This window comes from Parambassis ranga, chromosome 22 (genome assembly GCF_900634625.1).
Source record: "Parambassis ranga chromosome 22, fParRan2.1, whole genome shotgun sequence".
Lineage (NCBI taxonomy): Eukaryota > Metazoa > Chordata > Actinopteri > Ambassidae > Parambassis > Parambassis ranga.
Window position 1 is genome coordinate 14,273,242 of NC_041042.1, and position 24,946 is coordinate 14,298,187.

At 43.7% G+C, this 24,946-nt stretch overlaps 3 protein-coding genes across 4 annotated transcripts in view; 1 reads left to right on the top strand and 2 right to left on the bottom strand.

Moving 5' to 3' along the window:
* Window positions 1-796: 796 nt before the first annotated feature.
* On the bottom strand, window positions 797-4,336 carry LOC114427815 (neutral cholesterol ester hydrolase 1-like). Its single transcript, XM_028396024.1, has 5 exons — window positions 4,280-4,336; window positions 2,955-3,171; window positions 2,635-2,704; window positions 2,382-2,535; window positions 797-2,306 (listed from the first exon to the last, which is right to left on the bottom strand). Exons 1-5 carry the CDS (start codon window positions 4,334-4,336, stop codon window positions 1,686-1,688), a joined length of 1,119 nt encoding a protein of 372 aa, XP_028251825.1. The 3' UTR covers window positions 797-1,685.
* Window positions 4,337-4,601: 265 nt separating this feature from the next.
* LOC114427794 (neutral cholesterol ester hydrolase 1-like) lies at window positions 4,602-8,017 on the bottom strand. The gene is made up of 5 exons (XM_028396010.1): window positions 7,800-8,017; window positions 6,867-7,122; window positions 6,328-6,397; window positions 6,056-6,227; window positions 4,602-5,986 (listed from the first exon to the last, which is right to left on the bottom strand). The coding sequence occupies exons 1-5, from the start codon at window positions 7,938-7,940 to the stop codon at window positions 5,366-5,368; spliced, it is 1,260 nt and encodes a 419-aa protein (XP_028251811.1). The 5' UTR covers window positions 7,941-8,017; the 3' UTR covers window positions 4,602-5,365.
* Window positions 8,018-16,337: 8,320 nt separating this feature from the next.
* ppp2r3a (protein phosphatase 2, regulatory subunit B'', alpha) overlaps window positions 16,338-24,946 on the top strand; it is a 44,449-nt gene continuing 35,840 nt past the window's right edge. Inside the window, exon 1 of one of the 2 annotated variants that reach the window (XM_028394805.1) lies at window positions 16,338-16,540. The gene's annotated coding sequence lies outside the window, so the exon portion shown is untranslated. Of the gene's footprint in view, window positions 16,541-16,819; window positions 16,955-24,946 lie in introns of those variants that run through there. The other variant, XM_028394807.1, reaches the window with a different exon arrangement.

Below are 24,946 nucleotides of genomic sequence, written 5' to 3' on the forward strand. Positions count from 1 at the left end.
CCTTTGACCTCTGTTAGACATGCAGCAGGTCCTGACTAGCTTTAATCCTCAACAGATTTTCAGAAAAGATTCTTTCTCACTGAGAGCCAAAGATGAAAACAAAAAGATAAATACCACTGGATTACATCACTATGAAAACCAAAGATTTAAGAGTCACAGGCATTTTTTTATTCAATAAAAAAAATCACAGTGCTGCAGGGAGTGACTTGAACAAACCATTTTCCAAACCTGAAATCAGTTACAAGAACAATGAGAACCAGAGAAGCTGCTGCCTCTCCAGATATTAAAAGTGTTTTTCCCCTGAAGGCAAAGTGCTCAAATACCCAGAAGACATATAATGGATTTAAAGGGTGCTCCATCAACAATCTTCTGCCCTCCACTCCTCCTTTCCCTCCCCTCAAGGCTTCTCCTCCCCACGTTCCTCTCACTTATGTCATGGAATCTCCCTAAATTCCCATCTGAGGACCACAGCTGCTCATTGTCTCGTCTATAAAACAAAGACCAGTGCCGGAAAAAAGAATAATGCTACAGGAGCACAATGCCAGAGACTGGCGTGTCTGTAGAGCAGCATTTCCCTGATAAGAAACTAGAGTTTAACTCTAACCCTTTATTTGTTTAATTCGAATCTTAAGGAAGGAAGGGTTTGATGCTTGGCGTGGACGTACTATTCACATCAGTAAAAGTGTTTAAAATGTTTTTAAATCATGCAGTGCCTCATATTTGACATGCTGACAAGGACACACAGCCACCTTGATCCCCCTGATTTAGGGCTGTTCCACACTCCACCATTGTGTTCAGGGTTCATGCTGTTCTCATTCCAACAGAGGGCACTGTTGCATTGCCCTCAGATGCACTCAGCTCATCTCCTAATATTAAGCATGACATTAAAACTTTGTGTTTGGGCTCAATATATATATAACAACATTTAAACATGTATAAATGTTTAAACAGTAAGATAATGCAACCGGTAGTCAATCTATATTTACATCCATACATACATACATACATACATAGTTACAGTGTCTGTGTCCAGTGATCGGGTCGCCGAGGCCCCCTGCCTACGACTGCTACCCAATCCACTACGCACCGGCCCATTACGGTTCCTCCCACCAGTGGTGAGCCCATGGGAGGTCGGCCCCATGTCGCTGGGCCCCGTGGGGAAAGGCTCGCATTCGAGCCCCAAACCCGGGCCTGGCTCCGGGGTGGGACCCCGGCTGAGGTGGCTTGGGCATCTGTTTCGGATGCCTCCTGCTCGCCTCCCTGGGGAGGTGTTCTGGGCATGTCCCACTGGGAGGAGAACCCGGGGAAGACCCAGGACGCGGTGGGGAGACTACATCTCTCGGCTGGCCTGGGAACGCCTCAGGATTTCCCCAGAAGAGCTGGAGGAAGTGTCCAGTGAGAGGGAAGTCTGGGTGTCCCTGCTTAGACTGCTGCCCCCGCGACCTTAGTGTGCAGTACTTTTGCTCAAAACCACAAATCCATGACTAACTTCACAAACCGCTGCCTCACAGGCAATGTCCTAGCAAAGCTTACATTCTTAAAGTAAAATGTATCGATGTGATGCTTCACAGCTGTGTGTGTAAAAGTTTATTACAAAAACTTGCAGGTATATGAGTGAAGTTCTTTGATAGATTTGTGATTCACAAAGCTACGGCTGATCATACATGCGTGCACCCATCACTCACTCATAGGTTTTTCTGTAGCCAGCTGATGTACCCCCTGAGCATCCTCTTCCCCACATCAAAGTCCACCGGCCACATTACTAAACTAAAACATCCGTGGAAGCCGTCCTCATAGTGGTCGTTTGTAACCATCACTCCTGCATCCTGCAACCGCCGAGCGTACATCAGTCCATCGTCCCTCAGCACGTCATGCTCACACGTTATGATGTATGTACGTGGGAGTTTAGCCAAAACCTCTGGTGAAGCAAGCAGCGGGGCTGCACGCACATCCAGCAGGCCCGGCACCTCCTTCAGAATCTCAGGGGATCCATTTTCCACGATGAGAGGCTTGTGGTTCTTCTTGTACTTCTCTGGGAGGAGGGTGGTCCAGTCCACACGTGATCTCAGCTCTGGGGTGAGAGGTGAGTGTCGCAAAGCACTGTGGTTGTTCACTAACAGCTGGGGCTCCAGGGAGAGGTCAGCGTTGAGGTACTGCAGCCAGAACTGGACCATGATGGAAGGATTGAGGGAGGGTGCATATTGATTCTCTATATAGGATGGTGTGTTGATGTCCAGACCTTGGAGCGCCGGGTAGATCAGGGCCTGGACACTGAATTTCACACTCATGCTGTCATCTGTGGAAATCTGTGTGGACACACATGATGAAGCTTCTTATACTGACACTGACACACACACACACACACACACAGGTGTTGATACCTCCTGAGCCACAGCAGCAGCCAGGTTTCCTCCAGCACTGTCTCCAGACACAGCCACACGTTCAGGGTCCACTGCATACTTTGCCAGAATCTCCGGAGACACACACACACACTGAGGACCTAAAGGTTCATACTGCAGTGATTTTAAGCATGATCTGATGAGAACAGATGAGAACAAAAAGTTCTCCTCAGCCTATAATACATCACGGAGTTGTGCAATAAAAATGCACGATGTTGCATAATGGTGCAGTTACTCCACAGAGACCACAACGGTGTCCAGCTCCTCTGAAAGCATTCGGTTGGTGGCATCATATGACCCCTTCTCTGAGTATGAGAGAAAAGCATTTCTGAATTTATTTGAAACTTATCAGGCAACACACACACACACACACACACACACACACACACACTCCTGGTTGAATCTTGAAAATCTGATCAGCACATTTTAAAGAGTAAATATCCATAGACATCAGACTAATTTGTATTTTTAATACAAACTGACCCCTTTCCAAACTGACTGAGAAAATAAATGCATGTAAAACTATATCTACAGGTTCTTTATTTGTGTACTCACTGCCACTGCAGAGGGCAAAGCCACCTCCATGATAGTACATCAGCCCTCTCCTCAGTCCACCAGCTGGGGGCTCGTAGACTCGCACCGGGATGCCAGCAAACATGACATCGCTGACCTTCACTCCTGCAAAGACCCCTGTGTCGCTCTCCGGACCCTCTGTGTACCTCCTGAGTGTGATGATGTAATGGTCATAACCCAGCCACTGATGGAAAATCGCCTAAAGATGAAGGAAAGCAGACATTCAGGACTTGGCAGGGAGTTGAGACACAACTGTTTCACACAGTCACCTCTGTCCTCCTGCCCGAAAGACACAGCAGTTTACCACACATCCAGACAGCTACACTGATGCAACATGACCTTAATAAAGTCTAATGGATCACATCAGTGCTGCCTTTTCCTTAAGCTGCAAGCTGCAAATGTAGATAAGAATGTGAAATAAAACATGAAAAAGATAAAGAGCGTATCACACCAGTCTCTGCCAGTTTCTCTACTTTAAAAAGTAGATGAAATGTTGATGTTGATGTCCTCAGACAGCAAGTGGAGCCACTCCCTGCCCGACACCATAAATCTCACAATTTATGACTTAATGATGTCATGGTTTATGATTCTTTTGCACCTTGTCCTTGTGATCCAGTGTTGCTTTTGTATTTGTTTTCTTAGGTTTGCTGTCTGTGTTAACCTGTGTTCTGTTTTTGTGTTTCCTTTAGCTGTAGGTTTGGTGCTCGTCCTCGCTGTGTTTACTGTGGCGTCTTGTGCTTCCTGTTTTAATGTGAAGGTCCTGTCTTCCCTGTGTATTCCTGGTGTTTTACTTCCCCAGTGTTGATTACCTGTCCCGCCCTGATGTGTCCACCTGTGTCTTGTTGTCTTGTCTATTTAAGTCCTGTGATCTGTGTGGTCTTGTTTGTACTCCTGTGCTTCACTTCTATATTTCTATTTTATAGCCTTGTGATTATTTTGGTTTTGAATTATAGTTTCTTAGTTTTTGTCCTTTAGTACTTTTGAACCTCAGTTCAGCCTTTTCGCTTCTTGAACTGCCCTCCTTTGTTTTGACCCTTGGGCTAAACAATAGAGCTTTCAGTTAAATCACTACTTGCTGCTGTTCTGCATCTAAGTCCACCTTTCACACCACAAACCCTGCCAAATAACGCACCCTCACACAAAGTCTGCACATTTTATTCCACTCTGGCTTTAAAGTTCATGATGCAAACATGAAGCTATCTTCTGTTAGAAAGTAAAGAGCTTGTAGTTCTGTTGTGTACTTCCACGTTGAGGCTTTGAAGCGTGTGTCAAATAATTCAGGAAAGCGCAGTAGGCAGCTAAAGCACCATTAGGCTTCCGTCCACGACTGGACTCCCACGCGCAGGTGGTCCACGAAACTTCATCTCGCTAGTATCTATCACTAGTTTTGAGTCTGTTTGTTTAGCAGCACCAGGACGCTTCCGCTTAACATTTCAAAGTAAAAGGTTCACTTTGGACTGTAATTATAACCAAAGTACAAAGATTTGAAAGGATCGTCAACCACGAATGGGCATCTGGGAATTGGAGTGTTTTGTTTTTGTTTGTTTTGTGGGGACACATCACTTTAATATGACTACAAAGGAGCACCAAAGAGCTGCAGACTACAAAGAATACACTACACACTGAACGTATTGTAGGCAGATGAAATTATATTTCAAACAATAAAAAAACATACCAGTATTACTCACATTATTATTATTTGGGTCATTCCCCAGATAAGACAATCAAGTTTCTGTAAAAGCATAGCAGCTTAAACAATAATATTAAAAAAAATCTCCATTAAACCAGAATTTGGATAGAAAATAATTTCTTCTTATTTGGCAACAAAATCACTCCTGCAAAAGTTCACAATAATATTTAGTGCATGGTGTCCTTAGTCCAACGGGGGGCGCTGTTGCATTGATTATCAAATGTGCATTTGTTACACTTGCACTCTGCAAATATTTAGATTGCACACATCATATGTCAAGCCCTTTATCCCCTTACAGGACCACAGGGAGTTAGAGCCTACCCCAGCTGTCAGTGGACGTGTATAGATGTCTATTTGACATTTTAAAATTCTGCTCAATGTCTTTTCATCCTATGTAAATGTCACAGCATGATTAGCCGTCAAACAAGCAATAAAAATTAGATTTGCTTAAATCCAACAGTTTTAAATCGTTCCAGTAAAAGCAGCTGATTGACTTTGAATGTATGTTTTATGCATTTACTGTATTAGGTGTCCTACTAAGTGATCACAGTGTTATGTGGATGGTGTCATCAAAAAACGTGCAGCTGTGTGTGGGCCCTGAGCTTGGTGAGAGTGCATTTAAAAGTTCATTAACAAGTGAAGTGTGGTTCGCAAAGCAAGGCGTTTGTATAAAAGAAACACTCACATGCATCCATATGCATTCTCACAAGTTTTTCTGCAGCCAGCTGATGTACCCCCTGAGCACCCTCTTCCCCACATCAAAGTCCAACGGCCACATCACTAAACTAAAACATCCGTGGAAGCCGTCCTCGTAGTGGTCGTTTGTAACCATCACTCCTGCATCCTGCAACCGCCGAGCGTACATCAGTCCATCGTCCCTCAGCACATCATGCTCACACGTTATGATGTATGCACGCGGGAGTTTAGCCAAAACCTCTGGTGAAGCAAGCAGCGGGGCTGCACGCACATCCAGCAGGCCCGGCACCTCCTTCAGAATCTCAGGGGATCCATTTTCCACGATGAGAGGCTTGTGGTTCTTCTTGTGCTTCTCTGGGAGGAGGGTGGTCCAGTCCACACGTGATCTCAGCTCTGGGGTGAGAGTTGAGTGTCGCAAAGCACTGTGGTTGTTCACTAACAGCTGGGGCTCCAGGGAGAGGTCAGCGTTGAGGTACTGCAGCCAGAACTGGAGCATGAAGGGTCGGGAGAGGATGGCTAGATTCTGGTTCTGTAGGAAGGAGGGTGTGTTGATGTCCAGAGCCTGGAGCGCCGGGTAGATCAGGGCCTGGACACTGAATTTCACACTCATGCTGTCATCTGTGGAAATCTGTGTGGACACACATGATGAAGCTTCTTATACTGACACACACACACACACACACACAGGTGTTGATACCTCCTGAGCCACAGCAGCAGCCAGGTTTCCTCCAGCACTGTCTCCAGACACAGCCACACGTTCAGGGTCCACTGCATACTTTGCCAGAATCTCCGGAGACAAGAAGTGTTTGGCAGCAGTGAGGCAGTCTAAATACGGCACTGGGAAGTGCACCTCTGGATACAGACGGTACCTACACACACACACACAGAGGACTCAAAGTCATTACCGCACCTATTCCACTGATTTCACACACTCTGTGTGTCACAGTGAGTAAAATAAAACATACTTACTCCACAGAAACCACAACCATGTTGAGCTCATCTGAAACCATGCGGTTGGTGACATCATATGACCCCTTCTCTGAGGAAGTGAGAAAAGTGTTTAATGAAAAAAAAAATAAACACATATACAGACAAAAAAACAGGTTTTTAAAAGCTGGACTATCCATTTGTGTGTATGAGGATATGCAAGTGAACAGGCAAACTCCTTCTACAGGAGAGACAGTTACATGTTAGTCTGGCTTTTCTGCATACATTCTATCTTTAACTGAATCTTTATCTTTAGATACTGTTCTTGGATGCCTCGTTTGCTTCCCCAGCTCTGCATAAACAAGCACAAAGTGTCATTAAGACAGATATTTACCTTACTCTCCACTGTGTGAACTCGTTTAGCACAAGTCTCTAATATGCCTTTAATATCCCAACTTATATAGCTCCATTTAAAGCATGTTGATAATTTAATGAAATATCGACCATCTGTATCCTAACACAAATGCATGCTTTTTGTTATCTGAACTTATTTACAGCTTCTGCAGTTCTTCTGTACTCACTGGCGCTGCCGAGGGCCCAGCCGCCTCCGTGGAAGTACACCAACCCTCTCCTCAGGTGACCCTCCCCGCCAGCCGGGGGCTCGTAAACTCTCACCGGGATGCCGGCGAACGTGACGTCGCTGACCTTCACTCCTGGGATGACCCCTCCACTGGAGTCAGAGGTCAGGTAACTGTTCACTGAACCCTCAAAGCCCTGTGTGTATCTTCTGAAAGACTTAATGTAATGGTCAAAGCCCAGCCAATGCTTCAAAACGGCCTGAGGACAGAGAAGGAGAGTGGACAGCAGAGAAGAATCTCAGTGGAACGGAGAGTTTAATAAGGAGACTAAAAGTCTGTTGTGTTCCTGAAAACTCTCCACTCTGATGGACAATAACATAATACTTTATGATGTGTATCATGTTCTCTCATCGAAAATAGTCAGCTGCAGAAAAAGTAAAAAAAGTACAAATGAAAATATCACCACTAAATGCTGCTGGAGAACAAAACAAACTTTTAAAGCTTTAATTATTTGCTTATCGTCTTATCTCACAGGATTAAGAAAGAGCAGGGCAGCACACTAACCTCGCCTCATGTGGCAATAAGTAACTGACACTGCAACAATCTGCGGTGCCACTTTCAAAATGTAGAACAAAGGTGAGGTCATTGTCCTCGAACAACACCAGGGTACAACTCACTTGCCTCTGGATTACAATTAGCACATATAAAATTACACAGTGTAATGAGTCCATAATAAGTTCTTCCACTTAAACAGCTTAATAAAGACTTTTAGTTTAGTGTCATGTACACTTCATATAATAATTACTGCTGTTCAGAGTCCATGTCTGTGTGCCTGTATATGCAGCTGCACCTGTAACATAACCTATAAATACCTGATGTCAGTTGGTATTTTGTGTAATTACATCACGATGGTAACTAATTCATAGCATCTCTTACCAGGCGCATGGCTGTCCTGAGGGCAGCATCCACTAACATCAACTTCCACGGCTCCTGGATGCCATCAGGTATCGGGGTGTAAACGTAATAAGCGACGGACAGCGTTAATAACACTGTAACAGCGAGCGGCAGCAGCCTCATCCTGCTCCTGCCAGGGTCTGTGTCTCCAGTGAGGAGCGTGCACTCTGTCTGTCTGTGTCTGTGGGACCAGAGGTAACAGCACTACTGCGTGGAGTCAAACACTTCCGCTGCGAAACATTTCAAAATAAAAGCTCTTCTCTTCAGGAATGAGTTCAGGTGAAATATCACCAGCAGTGGGGAAAGTCAAACTATTAATAGCACACAATCAAAATGATTATTTAGAGTAGTAAAGAGTAAAGTCACAAATGTTAAAGTATGCTACGTTCGTGGGTGGCATTAAGCATGTATTGTTTATTTAATAAAATGATGTATGATATTGTATCTGTATTTTTCAAGATTTAAGCAAATTAAAAATGTACAAACCTATTTTGGATCACTGTGTTAAGCACAGTTTTTAATTTGAAGGCATCTGAGAAATGGGCGTACAGTTGAATTACAGACTAGAGACCACAGGGGGGCGCCATAGAGCCGCAGACTGCAGACACACAGTTGAGTCTGCAGGAGACATGTTTTTAACTTTTAAATATTAGATTATTTTATTGAACACACTTCTTAAGGTTAGTGCATATGACAAAGAAAATAAAAGACTATTAAAATAAATTAAATGAAAGGTTTTAGTTGATAGTAAGCTGGATTTGTGCGTTGTCTATAACAAGGAGGAAGTCTCTCACTGACTACTGGTGCTTTTTTCATGTATTGACATCAATACTGGAATACTGAAAGGCATTAGTGGAGTGTTGCACTCTATTGATCCATCCACAGCAGCGGCCATCTTACTTTTCTGTTTTTAGACAAAAGATATTTTTCTTCTGAGCCTTAAGTGCCCAGCAGCAGCAGCAGCAGCAGCAGCATTGTTCAATATCTGGTCAGTGTATTTGCAGACTGTGGGACTTTTAAATCAATCACAGCAGTGACTGGCATCTTTGACCACTTTTAGGCTACAGTGACTGAGTGCAGAGAAGAGTCTCATGTCCGTGCTATTTATCCCCCTGTTTCTTCCCACGGTTTAAAATTTAAATGTCCACTCTGTCCCTGGTGGCCTGTGCGAGAATGTAAACAAACATAAGACCCGATGAGGATCTGACCCCCACGCTGGGCTGGTTTTCCAAAACATAGTAGCCAGACCGTGTCAGATTAGCTTCTATGGAGGACTGGTGTGAGGGCCTCAGGAAGGTGGCTGTAAAAGAGGACATCTTTAATTAAACTTGGGCGGTTAACTAAGCTAAGAGTAAAAAAAGACTCTGTCAAGCTCAGCCTCCCTAATGGACATTAATTAACACATTGTCACAAAGAAGTGTGAAAATTACGAGTGGTGGTTTTTAGTCCTCCAGTTTGCTCTCATTCTGTCTGCTTCTGAAGTTTTCAGACACTAGAAAGCACAGTGGATGGAAAGTTTTATGCAGATTCTGGTGGAACAGTTTGCATCACTCAGAGAATATGGATGAGCGGCAGAAGAAGGTGGATTAGGCTGCAGATTTTTTTCTGCTATGGTAATTTGCTCTCTAATACAGTTGCATCTCTAGTTACTCATGACGCACAAAACTACAAACTCTTTGCAGTCATCCCGAGGTCTTAAATCCTGTGTGGTGGTCAGTGTTTCACACTCTTCAAGTCAGATGCCATGCTTTCCAAAAATCCCTCTGAACGAGAGCTTCAGCAGAAAGCCTAAATTGTAAATGTGATATATGTGCTTTCCTAAGTCTGTGCAGTGTAAAAAAGTCTGCATTAAAATCCCTCTTCCTGCCCTCCCTTCCCCTCCCTCCTCTCTCTGTATGTGTGTGTGTTGGCCTGGCGTCTCCCTCCAGTCTGTGGTATGGAGGGCAGGGAGAGGGCCCCTCTCTTGTGTCGCTGACTGGAATTACACTTATGGTCATTTAACATGACTAAACGCATGAGGCAGAAATGCAGGTTTTCCATTTCAGGCGGTGCCGTCTCGTTGCTCGGCCTGTGTCCTCCCGACACATGCATTCAGACATGTTGGAGGATTACAGCACCCCCAGGATATCAGTGTACTTGTTTTAGAGGCCTTACAGCAAAAAACAAAAACATAACCAGGTGAAAAAGCTGTTTTATAGCAGCCAGCTGTAGGGAATAAACCATAGATTGTGTTGATGTGTATGTGAAATCAGGAATGTTGGCTTAGAGAGACAAAGATGCTGGCGGTGCCCAAAGATGAACACTCAGAGACTCGGAGACAAACGAACAGAGCATTCAGATTCTGAATCAACACATTGTGACACTAAGGACATTTTTCTTGAGTGCACTTCAAACCTTTTTATTCCAAGAAGGTCCAGCGTGTCTGATTAGGCCTCTGTTCTAGATTGAATAAGTGGAATGATACTTCATGACCTCTTCTCTGAAACAGATAAGTAACACCATCAATGTCAGCTGAATTCTGTTCAGTCTGTATCTCAATGCAATTACAGAGGGACTGTAATGAGATGAATGTCTCTTTCATATTCAGCAAATGGCCAAGTAAAAAATGAGTTTTTAATCTTGCTGCATGTCCCTCTACCTAATGGCCGCTATTCTAATGAAGTAATCAGGCGTCATATGATAAGTGTATGTTCCTTGTATTCGTTAAAGTGGAAACCTGCTACCTTTCTACGAACAGGAAGTGAGATAATAAGACAGCAGCTTCCTTTTCTCTGATGCAGCACCACAGATTATTAACAGAACCTTGTCCTGAAAATCAGTCAAATGATGTCGCTTATTTCAAGATTCAAGATTCAAGGAGTTTATTGTCAAATGCACAGCGCTTTACAGTTACACTGAGCAATGAAATTCTTACTTTGCGAGTTCCCTTCACGTGACTTTATACACAACTAAACTAAAAAACAGACTTATTTTAGGCATAAGAATAAATAAAAATACAAATAAGGAATAAGAAAAATAAAATAAGCAAAATGTGCAGTTCTCTGTACAGAGGGTAAAGTGTTATCAGTGTTTAAGGTGCATTGTTTATGTATTATTGTCAGAGGTAGGACATTTAGAGTGTGCAAATATGTTAACAGATTGTACATGCAAAAACAAATATGTGCAGTTTTTGCATTGTGGCAATGATGCTACATGATAAATGTTCAGTCAGTGGTTCAGCAGCCTGATGGCCTGCGTTTCTTAGTCTTGTTGTCCTTGCTTTCACACTCCTGAAGCGAGTGCGGTCTTTGATGATGTTGTGTGCCCTCTCTTTGTGACCCGAGCATTGTAGATGTCCTGTAGAGGTGGGAAGGCTGCTCCACAGATGAATTGTGTCATTTTAATGACATGCTGGAGAGCCTTCCTGTCCTGAACGGTGCAGTTCCCATACCAGACTGTGATAAAGCTGTCTGTTGATTTACAGTGTAATCCATCCAGTCTTCTTGTTGTAGAATGTACTTAATGTAATGCATGTATGTAATTTCCCCACAGGGATTAATAAAGTAAATCTTAATCTTAATCTTAGAAGCTGGTAAAGACAAATAGCCATTTGTGTTATTGGACACACACACACACACACACACACACTCTGTGACAATAATGCATTGTGGTATTCAGGAATGTCATGGGCAGTAGGACAGTTGGTGCTTGCTATGCTTCAGCTGCAACGCAGACTCTATTTCTGAAATGACAAAAAAAACAACCTGTTGTTATTCTTTCCTCTTCGGACTAAGGTGTCATGTGTGAAAGAACAAGAACAGAAGCAGGAACTTTTTTTTTTTTTTGGGGGGGGGGGGGCGGATGGCGTGCTGTTGCTGATGCGAGGCGTTCACAGTTCTTGATTAGGTGAACAATCGGCTCTGCTTCTGATGAAATACTGTCATCGTCTTAGCAATGTGGAATCCTTTTATTTTATCTTCAGCTACTGCTGTTTGTCTCTTTCTGCACATGCTGTACGCAGCACTCCAGCTGGATACAGCAGCAGCATGCAAAAGGCGAATTATGCTGATTTTTCTGCTATATGTGTATATCTAAAAAGTTTAGTTGAGATGCAACCCGTCTTGCAACACAAGCTGCAACTTTGTTCCCTTGTCAGCACGGCAGCGAGGATGTGAAACAGAACTGATCATGATGAAATCAAACATGGCTGAATATACAAGTTGTGCTCACATTAACACATGTGGAAGAAGGTGATGTGTCAATGCATGCACACTCATTGGTTACAGAAAAAAAATGTTTTCTTGCTCCAAGTATTTTTTTTCCCTGCCATGTCTGAGTCGCGGTGCATAGGCCAACAAACAGCAACATGAGATTTTCCGAATCTGATGGACTGCATTAAATACCCACACAAAACTGCCAGAAGCAAAGACAGACTGTGACTAATGCTGACTTGGGAAATAAATTAAAATGTTGGTTTACTGTAAATGAGAGGAGTAGTGTTGGTCTGGTCATTGCCAGCTCATATATAGTTTTTCATGTGTCAAAGTCAATAGTAGCTAAGGTCAGTGTAACAATTACTCCACCAGCTGGTGCTGCTCCCGACGATCCAGAACAAGAGGACAAGCCCAGAGGCGTTGTCCTTCCGTTGTAACCTGCAGCATATCTATGGCACATCAGTTCCTTTAGTTTGCATCCTACACTTTGGAAAAAGCATCATGCTGGCAGCTGGCCTGGGCAGAGAGGGGTCAAAGGTCAAGTGTCACACGGATGTGGTCGACCGCATGCCTCGGCCCTGACCTTTAACCTGTGGCGTGGACAAGGACAGTCCTGTATTATTCTGCAGAGGAGAAACAAACCTCTGCGTGCCTCTTTGATGGACACAGTGGCAAATACAAACAACCACATTAGAGCACATAAGGCAGCAGGGATTAACATAGCATCTATGATTAAACATGCAGATGAACATGCACACCCACGCATGACCTCCCACTTCCTCCCCCGGCATACTCAGCCGACGCCCCGTACCGCTCCCATAAGCCTTTTTTCTGGTCTAAATAGGATCCTGATGTTCTGTTAACCCCCCAACACACACACACACACACACACACACACACTCCCTCTGCGTCCCCTTTGGCCAGAACCAAGGCTGTTAAACGTGGTTTTGCGCTCCTCCCCTCGTCCTCAGCTGCTGCAGAGCGATGTTGACAAGAGGCAGCTGTTGCGGTGGTGAGAGGGTGTGAGTGATGCAGTAGGCAGCAACCAGAGAAGATACATGGATACATGGAAACAGGCAGATACTCAGACATATGGTGGGGGGGGGGGGGTCACCTCCAGAATCCACATCCTATATGTTAAATCACCGTTAGTGATCGCTGTTTTTTTGGCCTATTTAACATGCAAAGAGTTTCATTTGGAGCTGCAGTGGAGGACCTTGACATGTTGAGAAGGTGCAGAACGTCTGCATACGATCTAAAGAGCCTGCCTAGAAGACAGGAAGAGAGTGTGCTGCTCTGGAGAAAGAAGCCAGTTTAGACAGCTGGTATCATGTAACACTAATAAAAGTCTTCCCCTTTTATTAACATTTCCCTGTGGAGACAAAACCCAAACTCCCAAAGACGCACAGATACAGAGTTTGACAAGCCTGCTGATGGTGAAAGTGCACACATGCAGACAAGCAGGCTCACCTTGTAAAACGCATGTGCAGTCAAGGGTTTTATTAACTTTGGTTTCGTAATGAGCTCACCTCCGTCTGCTGGATATCAGCCTGTGTTGCTGTTTTTGTGTGTGTGACTGTGTAACCCTGATGTCCTTGACTCTATATGTGATGCTGTATTTCTGGTATTCAGCAAAAGCTCAGACCCAGGTGTCTGATCCTTAAGGCACAATTCTCATGTACAGCATGTGTGTGTGTGTGTGTAGTTTATCTGTGTGAGGTGCTGAGTGACACTCCCTGTTCCATTTTGTCAGGATATGTCAGCACCTTCATCGTGTTTTTTCTTTTTATCCCTCCAGCTCTTTCCCCTCCACCACTTTTTTAGCTAGAGCCACCACTCTCTTCCTCAGATTTCCCTCTCAAAGGCTTAACTCAGCTTAGCATTGACTTGAAATATAAAAAAAATAGCCTCCAGGTGATTTGTTGGTTTCAAGCAGCAATGCTACAAACTCATTTTAGTGAAACGACAATCTTACAATCTTTAGGTAGGCTGAAATGGTAAATTCCACACAGGCAATAAAGTTTTGTTTCGTTTCCTGTTGGGCCTAATGGTAACTGGGCACATGGGTTTATCTTTTGGTTTTGGGTGCCTAAAGGACCCTGAATCCATAAAGTCTTTAGCCATAACTAGCTGGCTACACTTACTTTCCCAGATCTCAGTGCTACAATGAAAAAACAACACTTCTTAAAGACTTTACATCTCAGATACTTAATGTTTTTGAGTTGTTTAAAGTTATTGACATCTTACATAACAACATGTCTGCGTAGCCAGATTGCAGTGATTGAATATTTGTAATGTGGGTGTGGAACATGTGGTATGCTAATTCTAATCAGACATTATACCAGACAGTAGTGATCCCACCACATCATCTCTTTGTGTGCAGCCTCACCATCCTCTGGATGTTAGAGGTAGGGCCTGATCTCTCAGCTCAGGCAGGGTAAATGTGTTCTTTCTTTCCTCATCCAGAGCTCTTCTGCATTGTGTTTGTCTGAAACCTTCACTGCTTCCTGCCAGGAGCATTCCCAGATAACATAGCAACTAATCTTAAACCCTGATCTCAGCTGGCCTTGGAAGCAGCTGGGGGTCCCCCAGGAGGAGCTGCAGGAAGGTTCAGGAAACACAGAGACCTTGGTATCTCAGTTCCCACTCCAGGACTGTTACGTTTGGGGAATGAATTCACTGTTTGATTTTCAATGGTGAGCTAGACCTGACCTCACACATAATGCGCCTTGTTGATAATGATCCCAGATATGATGCATAGTTAAGAGAATTCGTGATCATATTGCCTGAACTCATCTGCTATATGTAGGTGTATAGATTGAGGATGGTGGGGATACAGGCTGTACAGCAGATGTTCACTCTGGAGTCCGGGTTCAAGTCCCACTGATACCACCAGAAGAAAGAGAAAGTAACACAGAATCTCTGCAGCCTGACATGCTGTTGTTTTCTTCCTATAACACCGGACCGGCTGCTCCTCTTCTAATTGAGTGCAAGCATTTATTTTTATCTCACAGGCAAGAAAAAGGTGCAGCCACACACACACACAACAGCAATACAGTATATACACACACACGCACACACAAAGTGGCCCTCCTTGTCATGTGATGTGAACCTTGTGATAGTTGATGTTGTTATAGGAGACACATTCCAGCAGGATTTGGACAGGGATCTTAGGCGTGAGTGTGTGTTTGCATGTGTGTGTGTGTGGGTACTTTAAATGAAATCCACCGCACATCATACATCATCAGTCACTCACTGGCAGGGTAACTTCACACCCGCAGCGACACAAGCACAGACTACATCCCATTTATGCTATTTTTTTCTGCTAAATCTGTGGCTTCAAGCAGCACCTGGAGCTTCACCGACTCTTTTAACAGTGATGGAGGACACCAGTGACCATGTGGATCTAATAACAGAGGTCATGTATGTGCATGTGGAGTTTGGGGGGAGGACCTTGACCAGTCTCACTAAAAAAAAAAAAAACCAAACACTTCTTGTCTACATTTATACACTCAAACTGTATCGTAAGCTGCAGTCACGCTGGAGCCGACTACCTGGTCTCCATAGAAACACAGATTTTAAGCACAGAAATCCTGCACTTCACCAAATTAGTCGTGTGGTCGAACTACAGTAAACATGCTGCCTATTCAGCTTCATCATTCATAATTCACTGATTATTGAAAGAAGCCCAAAGCATAAATCTAACCCACTTAGACTGAGGCTGTTAACACATAATTATAACCTCCAGTGCTGACTCTCTGTGCGCTGCACGTTACAATAGAGAATGGACCCCACAGCTAGAGCTCAGGTAACCAAACATGAACTGTGGATGCTGCAAGAAACAAAGTGTTTAAGTAAGTTTTGGATCAGCTGTTGTGAAAGAGAGACAAAAGTATGTTCAGTATGTAACAAGGAAAACATGTTTTTATTGTTTTATTTATACAATAATACATTTTAAGTCAGACTTAAATGAGTAACTATTATATTCATTGAAAAAAACAACAAAAAACAACATTTATTCCCCTTATTTATGTGCGTAAACTAATGATATTTGCATGTTTTATGTCGGCTACACTCAGCCAATCAGATTAAGAGAATAAAAAAAATCTCAATATACAAGTTTATAGTTGGATAAATTGAAGTACTGATGTATTATTATAGTCTGCAGTACAGTCTGCACCAACTGCTTCACAAACGAGCTGTGAACGTAAAACCGGGGCAGCCTGTCACTCTGCTGGAGCCCCCGCCCCGCCGGTCTGTTAACGGGAACTCCCCCTAAGTTCCCCGGTTCTCCTCTCTCTGTTCATTCTCTCCCTGAGCTGTCACACACACACACACACATCCACAGACGCAAACACACGCCGAACCGCTGCGTGTTGAAGCAAACCTCTACTACTACACACGCACAGTCAGACTCTCCGCTGTTACCGAGAAGCGGTTGTTTGATTTCGCAGTCTGCGTCGAGCCTCGTCGTGACAGAGTTTGGAGACGGCTGGAGGAGGAGGAGGAGGAGTGCAGGGGGAGAAGAAGGTAAGCGATGGTGTCAACATGAGTGTTTTCTCTCTGTTTGGAAACTTTGCCGTGTGATTGCCGTCTGCCTCGTGCGCTGTAGCGTGGGGATGTCGCCCGTGGAGCCTCAGCTGCTGCTGCAGGATTTATTTATTTATTTATTTATTTATTAAACAACCAGGGCGTGTTTTATTTAAGTATTTGTGTTTGGGCGCGCGTAGTGGTGCGTGCGTGTACGTGCGCGCGTGCCCTTTCACATTACATAGTGTATGTGCGTGTGTGTGTGCGTGTGTGTGGGAATCCTCCTCGGTTCAGTGTGTAAGGGAAGTTTGCTGATCCGGACGCGCAGGTTATAGTGGATCATTAAAGGGAGGCAACCTGAACCTGGAGCGGCTCATGTGGGGGAAAGCAAACGGAAGGTCCTGAAGTGCTCCGGTAACTACTAACTTTTATTTGGGCAAGTGAACGCAACACGTCAGTATAAGTAAAATACAGACTCTTCTTTTACTTCTTCAGTTTCATGTTTGGAGAGTAATGCCACTATTGTTGGGTAAATAAAGGAATTAGGTTAACATGTGATGTTTTTATAGTGCACGTTGGTGTAACTGATGAACCAGAATCATATTAACTCCCACTAAACAGCGGCTTTGGCATTAAAAAGCCTGAAATAGATTCTGTAGCATTTTGTAAACAGAGGGAAAGAACTGCATCAAACTTTGTAAACACACGGTGCTTACAGTTTATTATTACAGCACAGTCTCCTCTGTGTGTGTGTGTGTGAATATATGCGCGTGTCCTTTAGCACTTCCATAATGTGTTTGTGTGTACATATATGTGTGTGTGTGTGTGTGTCTGTGCCCAAGCGGTGATATCCTGTCAGATCCTGAGAGGTGGGGGTCAGTCACAGGGTCTCCCCTCTGGAATTCTCCTAGAATAGACACAACACACACACACACATGCACATAACGCTTTTTTCTTTTATGATGACCCACTGTGTTGATTTTGACACTGTGTGTGTTTTTTTGTCTGCTTGATGCTGCTAACACTGATGTGTCCTTAAATATTGCAGCGGTGTCCTCAGTGTGTGTCTGTGTGTGCAGGTGCATTTGTCATCCTCTGTCTATTATCTGCTTTTTTTAATGCAGGTGTTTGTCATACTGCTGATTCAACCTGTTGTTGTAACTGAATAGTGAGAAATCAGAGCCTGTTGGTCATCATCTTTCATTGTCAAGCTTCACTACACAAAGCTGAGACCTCTTCCTCTTTCATCTTAGCTCTGTGGGTGTGTGACTGTCACCGCCGGAGTCACAGGGGATGTATTTCTAAAAGACCTTTAAGCAATCCAGCAGGACTCAGCATATTGCCATCCTTCTTCTTCCTGTCTTGTAGACACTGTGGAGAGTGACAGGAATGAGTCAGAGCGAGAAACCAACACTCTTGTTGCACCCTGGCTCTGTGTGTGTATGTGTAAGAGAAGGAATGAGAGGATCTTGTCCAGCGTAACTTGAGCCTGGTGGACACACCGACTTTTGAAAGAATGTGGAAGTGTGTGTGTGTGCTGCATCACCAGCCACAGACCTCCTTATTTGACACACACACACAAACCATCACCTGCAGACCTGAGGCTGGCTCACACAGAGTGTGATCAGGTGTTTGTGGTTAAGTGGCTGATTTATTCGTGCATGCAGATTTGCATTTGCACATCAACCTGCTCATTAAGGAAAAGTGTTAGCAACAGTCCTTCTTCTGTGTTTTTCTCATTGTCATGGATGAACTGAACAATGCTTTCCTGGTGGGCCTGACATCTACTCCATGTGTGAACTTATCTACTTTAGGAAAGAGATGGAGAGAGGGATGGAGAGAGGTCAGTTTGCATTCTCCTTCCTCCATCATACCAGCAGTTGCTGTGGTTTTCTGTCCTTGACACTGAAATGATGACAGTATTTTAAACGGGCAGCTGATGTCAGTTTAAGAGTGACAGAACATTTTAATAATGGCAGTCGTCCTGTGTTTAGATCATCACTCTTCCTGTCAGTTACCCTCTCTACCCCCTCTCACATTGCACAGAAGCTTTTATGTGGTTCAACTCAGGAGATTATCTTCTTGTTCTGTTGCTTCCCTCCTCAAATAGATGCTTTGTGGGTGGACTGGTGGGTGGACGGGCGACCGAGTCTGCGTCCATTTTGGATCTGTGTGTGTTTGTGTGTGAGCCCATAGTTTTTTTCTGTCCCTCACAGATGTGCGTTTTTTCACAGGTGCCTGTTGTTCCCAAGCATGCTGTGTGTGTGTGTGCATGCGTCCTTGTTGACGCTATTAATCTGGGTTTTATCCATTTCTCAGATAGGTGTAAAAGAACAGTAGGTGCCTAGCAACCATGTCCCATTCGAATACATGTAATGTAATGAGGTAATGGAGTGATGACCGAGTTTGTGGTGTTTTAGTGCAGACAGATGTAGGTTGGATCACTGCGCTGAGTCACAAAGTGCAGACTCACAACAGCCTGTTTCACTGTCATTCATGTCAGATCTATTCATATCTGTTTTAAGCATTAAATCTCTTGTTGCCAAGGCAAAAGCAACGTGCAACAGATTATTTTTAGACTCAGATCAGCCTGTGAAAATCTGACAGAGATGTTAAAATATTCAGTTTCATGGCAGGATTTGGCAAACAGTGTATGATGTGTGTATTTGTAATGGTGATTCTTCAAAACCACTAGTAAGAAGAGTTCTTGAATTGTGTTCTCGCATGTCTGTCTGTGGTGGAGGGAGGATGTCCGCTCTGTCAGTTTTGTCTGTAGTCTCTTGTTTTTTTTTTCGTCTTTAGAAAGTTTGTTTGACAGCTTTTCCTTTTCTGAGGTGCTGATGGCAGCCAAGGATGCTGAGTTGTCAACTTAAGAGTCAAAACTACACCATACTGATGTGACATTCCAGGATACTGACACTATGTTTACAGTGCAAAATGATAACCCAATGTTGCTAATGTGCACAACTTGCTGGAACCAATTTTGTGAAAAAAAAAACACAAAATTAAAGGGCACATCATGTGAGCGACATTTTCAGTTATCATGAGAACTATTCGTGTGGCTGCTCTGCAGAGAGGAGGCTTTATGATTTCATTAGGACTTTAAATGTCTAACAGAAATCCTCTATTGCAAACCATGACTGTGACTCTACTGTTTCCTAACTTTGTGCAAGTGAAATGGTTAAAAATATAGTTGTATAGTTGTGTTATATTGGAGAGTGCAAAACCTATATTTTTAATAGCAGGATCTATATTTTTTGTCCCATCTGAGGACATGGAAATGCATAAAAAAATATTTATTTTCAATACATGCAGATGTTTTGTGACTGTTGATTCTCCAGCAGGGGAGATAACAGGAGTGTAGTGAGTTATGCAACAGGAAGCTGTGGTCGAACCAACATGGACACAAACACACCTCTTTCTTAAAGGGCAGGGAAACTCCCTGATGCAGCGTTTAAGCATCCACTGGCATGCAAGATTGTAATTAGTTTTCATTTTTGGATTATTTTAATTTGAAATTATGACTTACATCATTCCCACACCCTAAGTCTCTGTTTGTCTGGGTGTGTGTGTGTGTGTTGGGTGCGGTGTGTTTGTAATTAAGCCAACATTTAGCTGTGTACCAGGCCAATGACTGCTGCTAGACTTCTCACATTTAAGCTTTCTAATTGATTCAGTGTGTGATTTATGTAGCTCTCAGCAGCCACATGCGCTTGCCTGTCTGCCTGCCCCTGCCCTTGGTTGTGCAACACCGATGCATGCGCACACACACACACACACAACACACATAAGCACACTAAAGCATGAGTTACTCATCGCTGCAGCACAAGGCACTATTGTGTCGAGTGTCTTCATGGCCCTTTTAGTGACACAGTCATTCACATTTCCCAGCAGCATATGTGTGTGTGTTTTTGTGTGTGGGTGGGGAGGTGGGTGGTCGTCTCATGTTCCGTGTAACACTGCCGGCTGCTAAAAATGAAGACGTGACAGGGAAAGTGTGAGTGTGATAGTGAGAAGTGTGTGTTTGTGTGAGTGAGAGAGAGAGAAGGGCTCAGAGGGAGCTGCATCTCAATAAGTGAAGGAGGTAACACACTCTGCATGGTTATCACAGCCTTCTTCCATCAGGTGCACCCAATAGAAAGGTTTTCTATTGAACTCTTCCAGATATAACTTTTTTTTTTAGATTGTGGCAACCTTATCACACATTTTGTGATAGACAAAGGTGTAGATGTGAATGCAGCTTCAGCCATGCTGCACCATTGACCCCAGTTTTGTTTTTGGAAGGAAAATGGTCTGTAATGTTTTTATGAAAGCTCTGAGTTTTGAAGGACTCAGACATTCGATGATAGGAAGAGGAAGCCATTATACTGCCGGCAGTCATTATAAGGGAAATGTTTGCAACCACTTTCATAACATTACTTTTATGACTTACATATTCAGAGTGATGTTACAGGTGAAAACTGTGTGTATTTTCATGTCTTACTGGAACAGCGTGTACTTGTTTATATATGGGTTTTATTTTAGTAGTTGTAGAGAATGTAAGTGCACGGGAAATAGTTTTTTGGCATTAAATCAAACAAATGACACATAAATAAAAGTTCAGCTGAACTAATAACTATTACCCTTGCTGTTGATAATAAGATGTTAATCTGTGAATTACATAGGATTTAATACAATTGCAGCAAAGCAAAAGACTTTGAGCCAAATATCATGGTTTTTGTTAAAGAAGAACACAAACATTTCTGATTTCTTGGTCCTCTAGGAAGGATCTTATCAGTGTTTCCTGTTCTTCTTTATGACAGTATGACTGCTTGTGAATCTTGCCCTGCAGACCTTTAATATGTGACAGATATGAATAATATTTAACTTATCAAGTGTTGGAAAGATAATTTAGAGTCATAAATGAGAGTATTCTTATCTATATGATGTGCAGGATGTGGCCGTAGATGAATATAATAACAACAAAGTTGGATGTGGTTGTCAAAATAAAGGCCAAACACAGTCCTAACACCAAAAGCAGCACTGTTAGGAACAGAGCCCTGCCCTACAATGGGGTGATTCATACAGTGAGTGAGTGAGTGGGAGGTGGACTGTGCCCAGTGGCTGCTCCTTTAACTACCTTTAACTACTCAGAGATTCACCCTGGGGAAAAAAAAGGAAGTCAGACAGAGGAGGAGGATGAAGATTAGTGAGACAGTGTTGAGGATCCCTGACACTTTGATTCACACATCTCCCATCATCCCTCTGCTTCTCATTGACTGGATCTTTTGTGGGCTGCAGTAGAGTGTGATTGGGTGGTTTGGGACTGCGCAGTCTCTGGAATGTGTGTGTGTTTGTGTGCGATGAGTTAATAGCAATCCATTGAGTGCTTGATTGTGTCCCGTTGTCCACACTGGCTCTCTTTGTCCAGATTCTCACACATACACACATCTGAATCTGAACCAGGCATTCTTCCAGTGGCAGGGCATTGGCCAAGAGAGAAAGAGGAAGAAAGAGGGAATAAATAACTAACAGCACCATTCATAGTCATGGTGGTGGTTCGCCCTGGCTGAAGTTTGAGACATGAATGGGTCTGAGGCTAAAAATATTTTATTGCTGCTTTTTATGTTCATTTGACTCCTCCTGGTCTTTTCATTACCTCTACGCTGTGATGCATTCTCTCACAGTGGAAGCAGAGGAAGCCTGTGCTGCATTAAGATGTGTTTAATAGCATTTCTGGGTTTATAGAGTGGTTGCAGTTATGCAAGGTGTAAATGTGTGCAAGCAGCCCTCTTGGGCCGAAAGGCCGGTCAAATAGGAGAGAGAGATTAGCAGGATGGCAAACAAAGGCGGGGACAACTTTCAAGAAAGGTCACGAGACAGATCCAAAACCTGTTACATCAGACGGCGCCTTTTGCACTTTCGACCAGTGGGATGTCTTGCTCCGCAGCATCCTGAGCTGCATAAAGCTCATTTCACACTAGACAGAAAAGCCCTCTATGATCCATAAGATAAGTTGCATTTGTGCACCGATTTCAAGGTTAAAAGGGAATAAGAGTGCCGAAGGGTGGGTTTTTATTGATCAGTGTGGGCAGACCATGCGACTCTCCGCTCACCGCAGATGGCCAAAGATGTGGCAGAAAGATGGAGATAGAACAGGACACAGGAGCCGGGAGACGTGAATGAAATGTGGCGGAGAAAGACTGACAGTAATGCTGCACGACTCACAGGGAGAGGGAAGTAGAAAGACAGAAATGTGGGCAAATTATTTGATCCACTGTTGGGAATGTGCCTCACCACAGAAATACCTCCAGTGCAGCATGGGAAATGTAGGGGTAGAGAGAGACTATTTCAGGCGCCTGTTTGTTATGCCAGCCTGCATCTCAGGGCAGAGTAAAGGTTTTGCAGAGCTGTAAGTACATTACCATGTGAGTTGGAAGGAGAGGAGGAGGAGGAGGAGGAGGAAGAAGAAGAAGAAGAAGAAGAAGAGAGTGGGAGGAGGAGCAAGAGCAGGGCAGCAGATTCTCTCAGGGGAGGGAGAAATGACCCAGTTGCACCACCAGCGTGCCCTCTCTTGTTTTTTCCGTCTCAAATCTAAATCTATTCAAGAAGCTTTATTAGTAAGATAAGGTCGCTCTGACATTGCCAAAGCTTAAGTGCATCTCTCTGTCTCTCTCTCTCTCTCGTTGGTTAGATGGAGGCGGAAGTAGGATGGTGGTGAGAGAGGAATGACAGGCTTTATCTCGGTCAGTAAACACAAGTCAAGGGAGTCCCTACATTGTTTATACTGTGTCCTAAACTCCCCACACACACACTAACACAATCACTCCTTCACACATTGTATATATGGACACACAGGCCATCTATGCACACATATACACACACAAAATCAAGGTCACGTATGCAAAGGCACTCATACACAGACAGAAATGTACACACACACACACGCTTCGAGGCTGTGGTTGGACTAAGCAGTGGTGTGTGATTTTGTGTGGTGGACTGTTGGCAGCCAGTATACGGTGAACTGGTCAGATCCCAGCACACTCAAGCTTCCCTTCTGCCTGCCAGTCTGACCACTAGTGGCTGTGTGTGTGTGTGTGACTGCTCTGAAACACAGTGGACTTCAGTGCATCTGAATGTACCAATAAACCAGAGATAGTTTCATGTGAAATTCCTTTCTTACCAAATGGATCTGCTCATTATGACATTTAGGAAATGTGTTACACAACATGCACAACCCCATCTCAGAGAAGCAGCGGTGGTGGTGGCTCCTCCTCCTAGACACTGATGCAGCATAGAAATCATCCAACAACCAACCAACCTGCATGATGGATAAGCTATGCAATCTCTCTGCTGCGGGTACCAAGCATCCGGCCCCTCAGAGCAACAGTAAACAGTGTGCAAGGAAGCAGAAGAGTCCATTAAAACAAACTGTGCAAGCATTAGGATGCTTCCCAAGCTCTCTGGTGTCCCCTCTCGCTCCCTTTTTTTTATCACTGAAATGTTGGCTACCGCTTCATTCTCTAAAATATTCAAGCAGCCATTACATTTTTCCAGCATAATGTATTTTTAAAAGGCTCTTTTTCCTGCTTTCTTTCTCCTCACGGCCTCCTTTAGTTGGCCTTTTGTGTGTCCTCTGCTCAACCAGCTGGATTTCCATCAGCAAATTATCCATCTCTCAGTGAAAGCTTGTAACAATTCGGGCTTGACTGATCATGTCTGGTAGATGGAATATTATCTTGTAGCATCATATTTTCACTTCATGAAATCTACAGTGGAGGAAATGAGGGTTGGATTCAAAACCTTGTGTAACATGCTTATGTGGTACGATTGCTAATTTACAAAATTGGAAGTCCGGTGTTTTTTTTGTGGCCTAGGAAGGACATTGTATTTAGGTTGGACTCAGAAGGCTGCTGATTTTAGAACAGCATGGCAATACTGGGTGAGAAGAGTAAATAAACTTAGACAGGCCAAGTTGCCCTTGAGCAACACGCTGACCAACTCATGTGGAGTTTGTTAAAAGCAGAGAACAAAACAAGTAGAAAAGTTTGTGAAAGTGCTGAAGTCTCTGTAGACACCAAATGTGTGACGCTTTCCCCTGCTTTGATCACAGATTTTCCATGTCCGTACAGCATGCCATCACTTCCTATGATCGTCAGTGCTACATCCCTGTGGTTTCCATGGTTACAAACGGTGCTGAATCCCCAACTGTGAGACAGACAGGAGACAGATGAGAGTATAACTTCGGCTGGTAGAGTTGAGACGCAAGCAATTCTCAAACAAGGGTCTTTTTTGGTCCCTTTTTCTGATGTGTTGGAGAGACATCAGAGACTTTTCACTGTCTGCACTGGGCTAATGCAAAGCTGCAATTTAGATAAAAATCTTACCAATCATGCACAACATTTTTCCAGCTTAAAGTGGATTCAA

Excerpts from the sequence above, each read along its gene's own strand:
- LOC114427815 (XM_028396024.1), bottom strand. The coding sequence starts at position 4,336 with ATGAAGTTTCGTGGACCACCTGCGCGTGGGAGTCCAGTCGTGGACGGA. Across the intron at positions 3,172-4,279 it reads TCGTGGACGGAAGCCTAATG|GCGATTTTCCATCAGTGGCT; the intron begins GTGCTTTAGCTG and ends CTTCATCTTTAG. Across the intron at positions 2,705-2,954 it reads CTTTGCCCTCTGCAGTGGCA|AGAAGGGGTCATATGATGCC; the intron begins GTGAGTACACAA and ends TCTCATACTCAG.
- LOC114427794 (XM_028396010.1), bottom strand. The coding sequence starts at position 7,940 with ATGAGGCTGCTGCCGCTCGCTGTTACAGTGTTATTAACGCTGTCCGTC. Across the intron at positions 7,123-7,799 it reads TCAGGACAGCCATGCGCCTG|GCCGTTTTGAAGCATTGGCT; the intron begins GTAAGAGATGCT and ends CTCTGTCCTCAG. Across the intron at positions 5,987-6,055 it reads CTGCTGCTGTGGCTCAGGAG|ATTTCCACAGATGACAGCAT; the intron begins GTATCAACACCT and ends GTGTCCACACAG.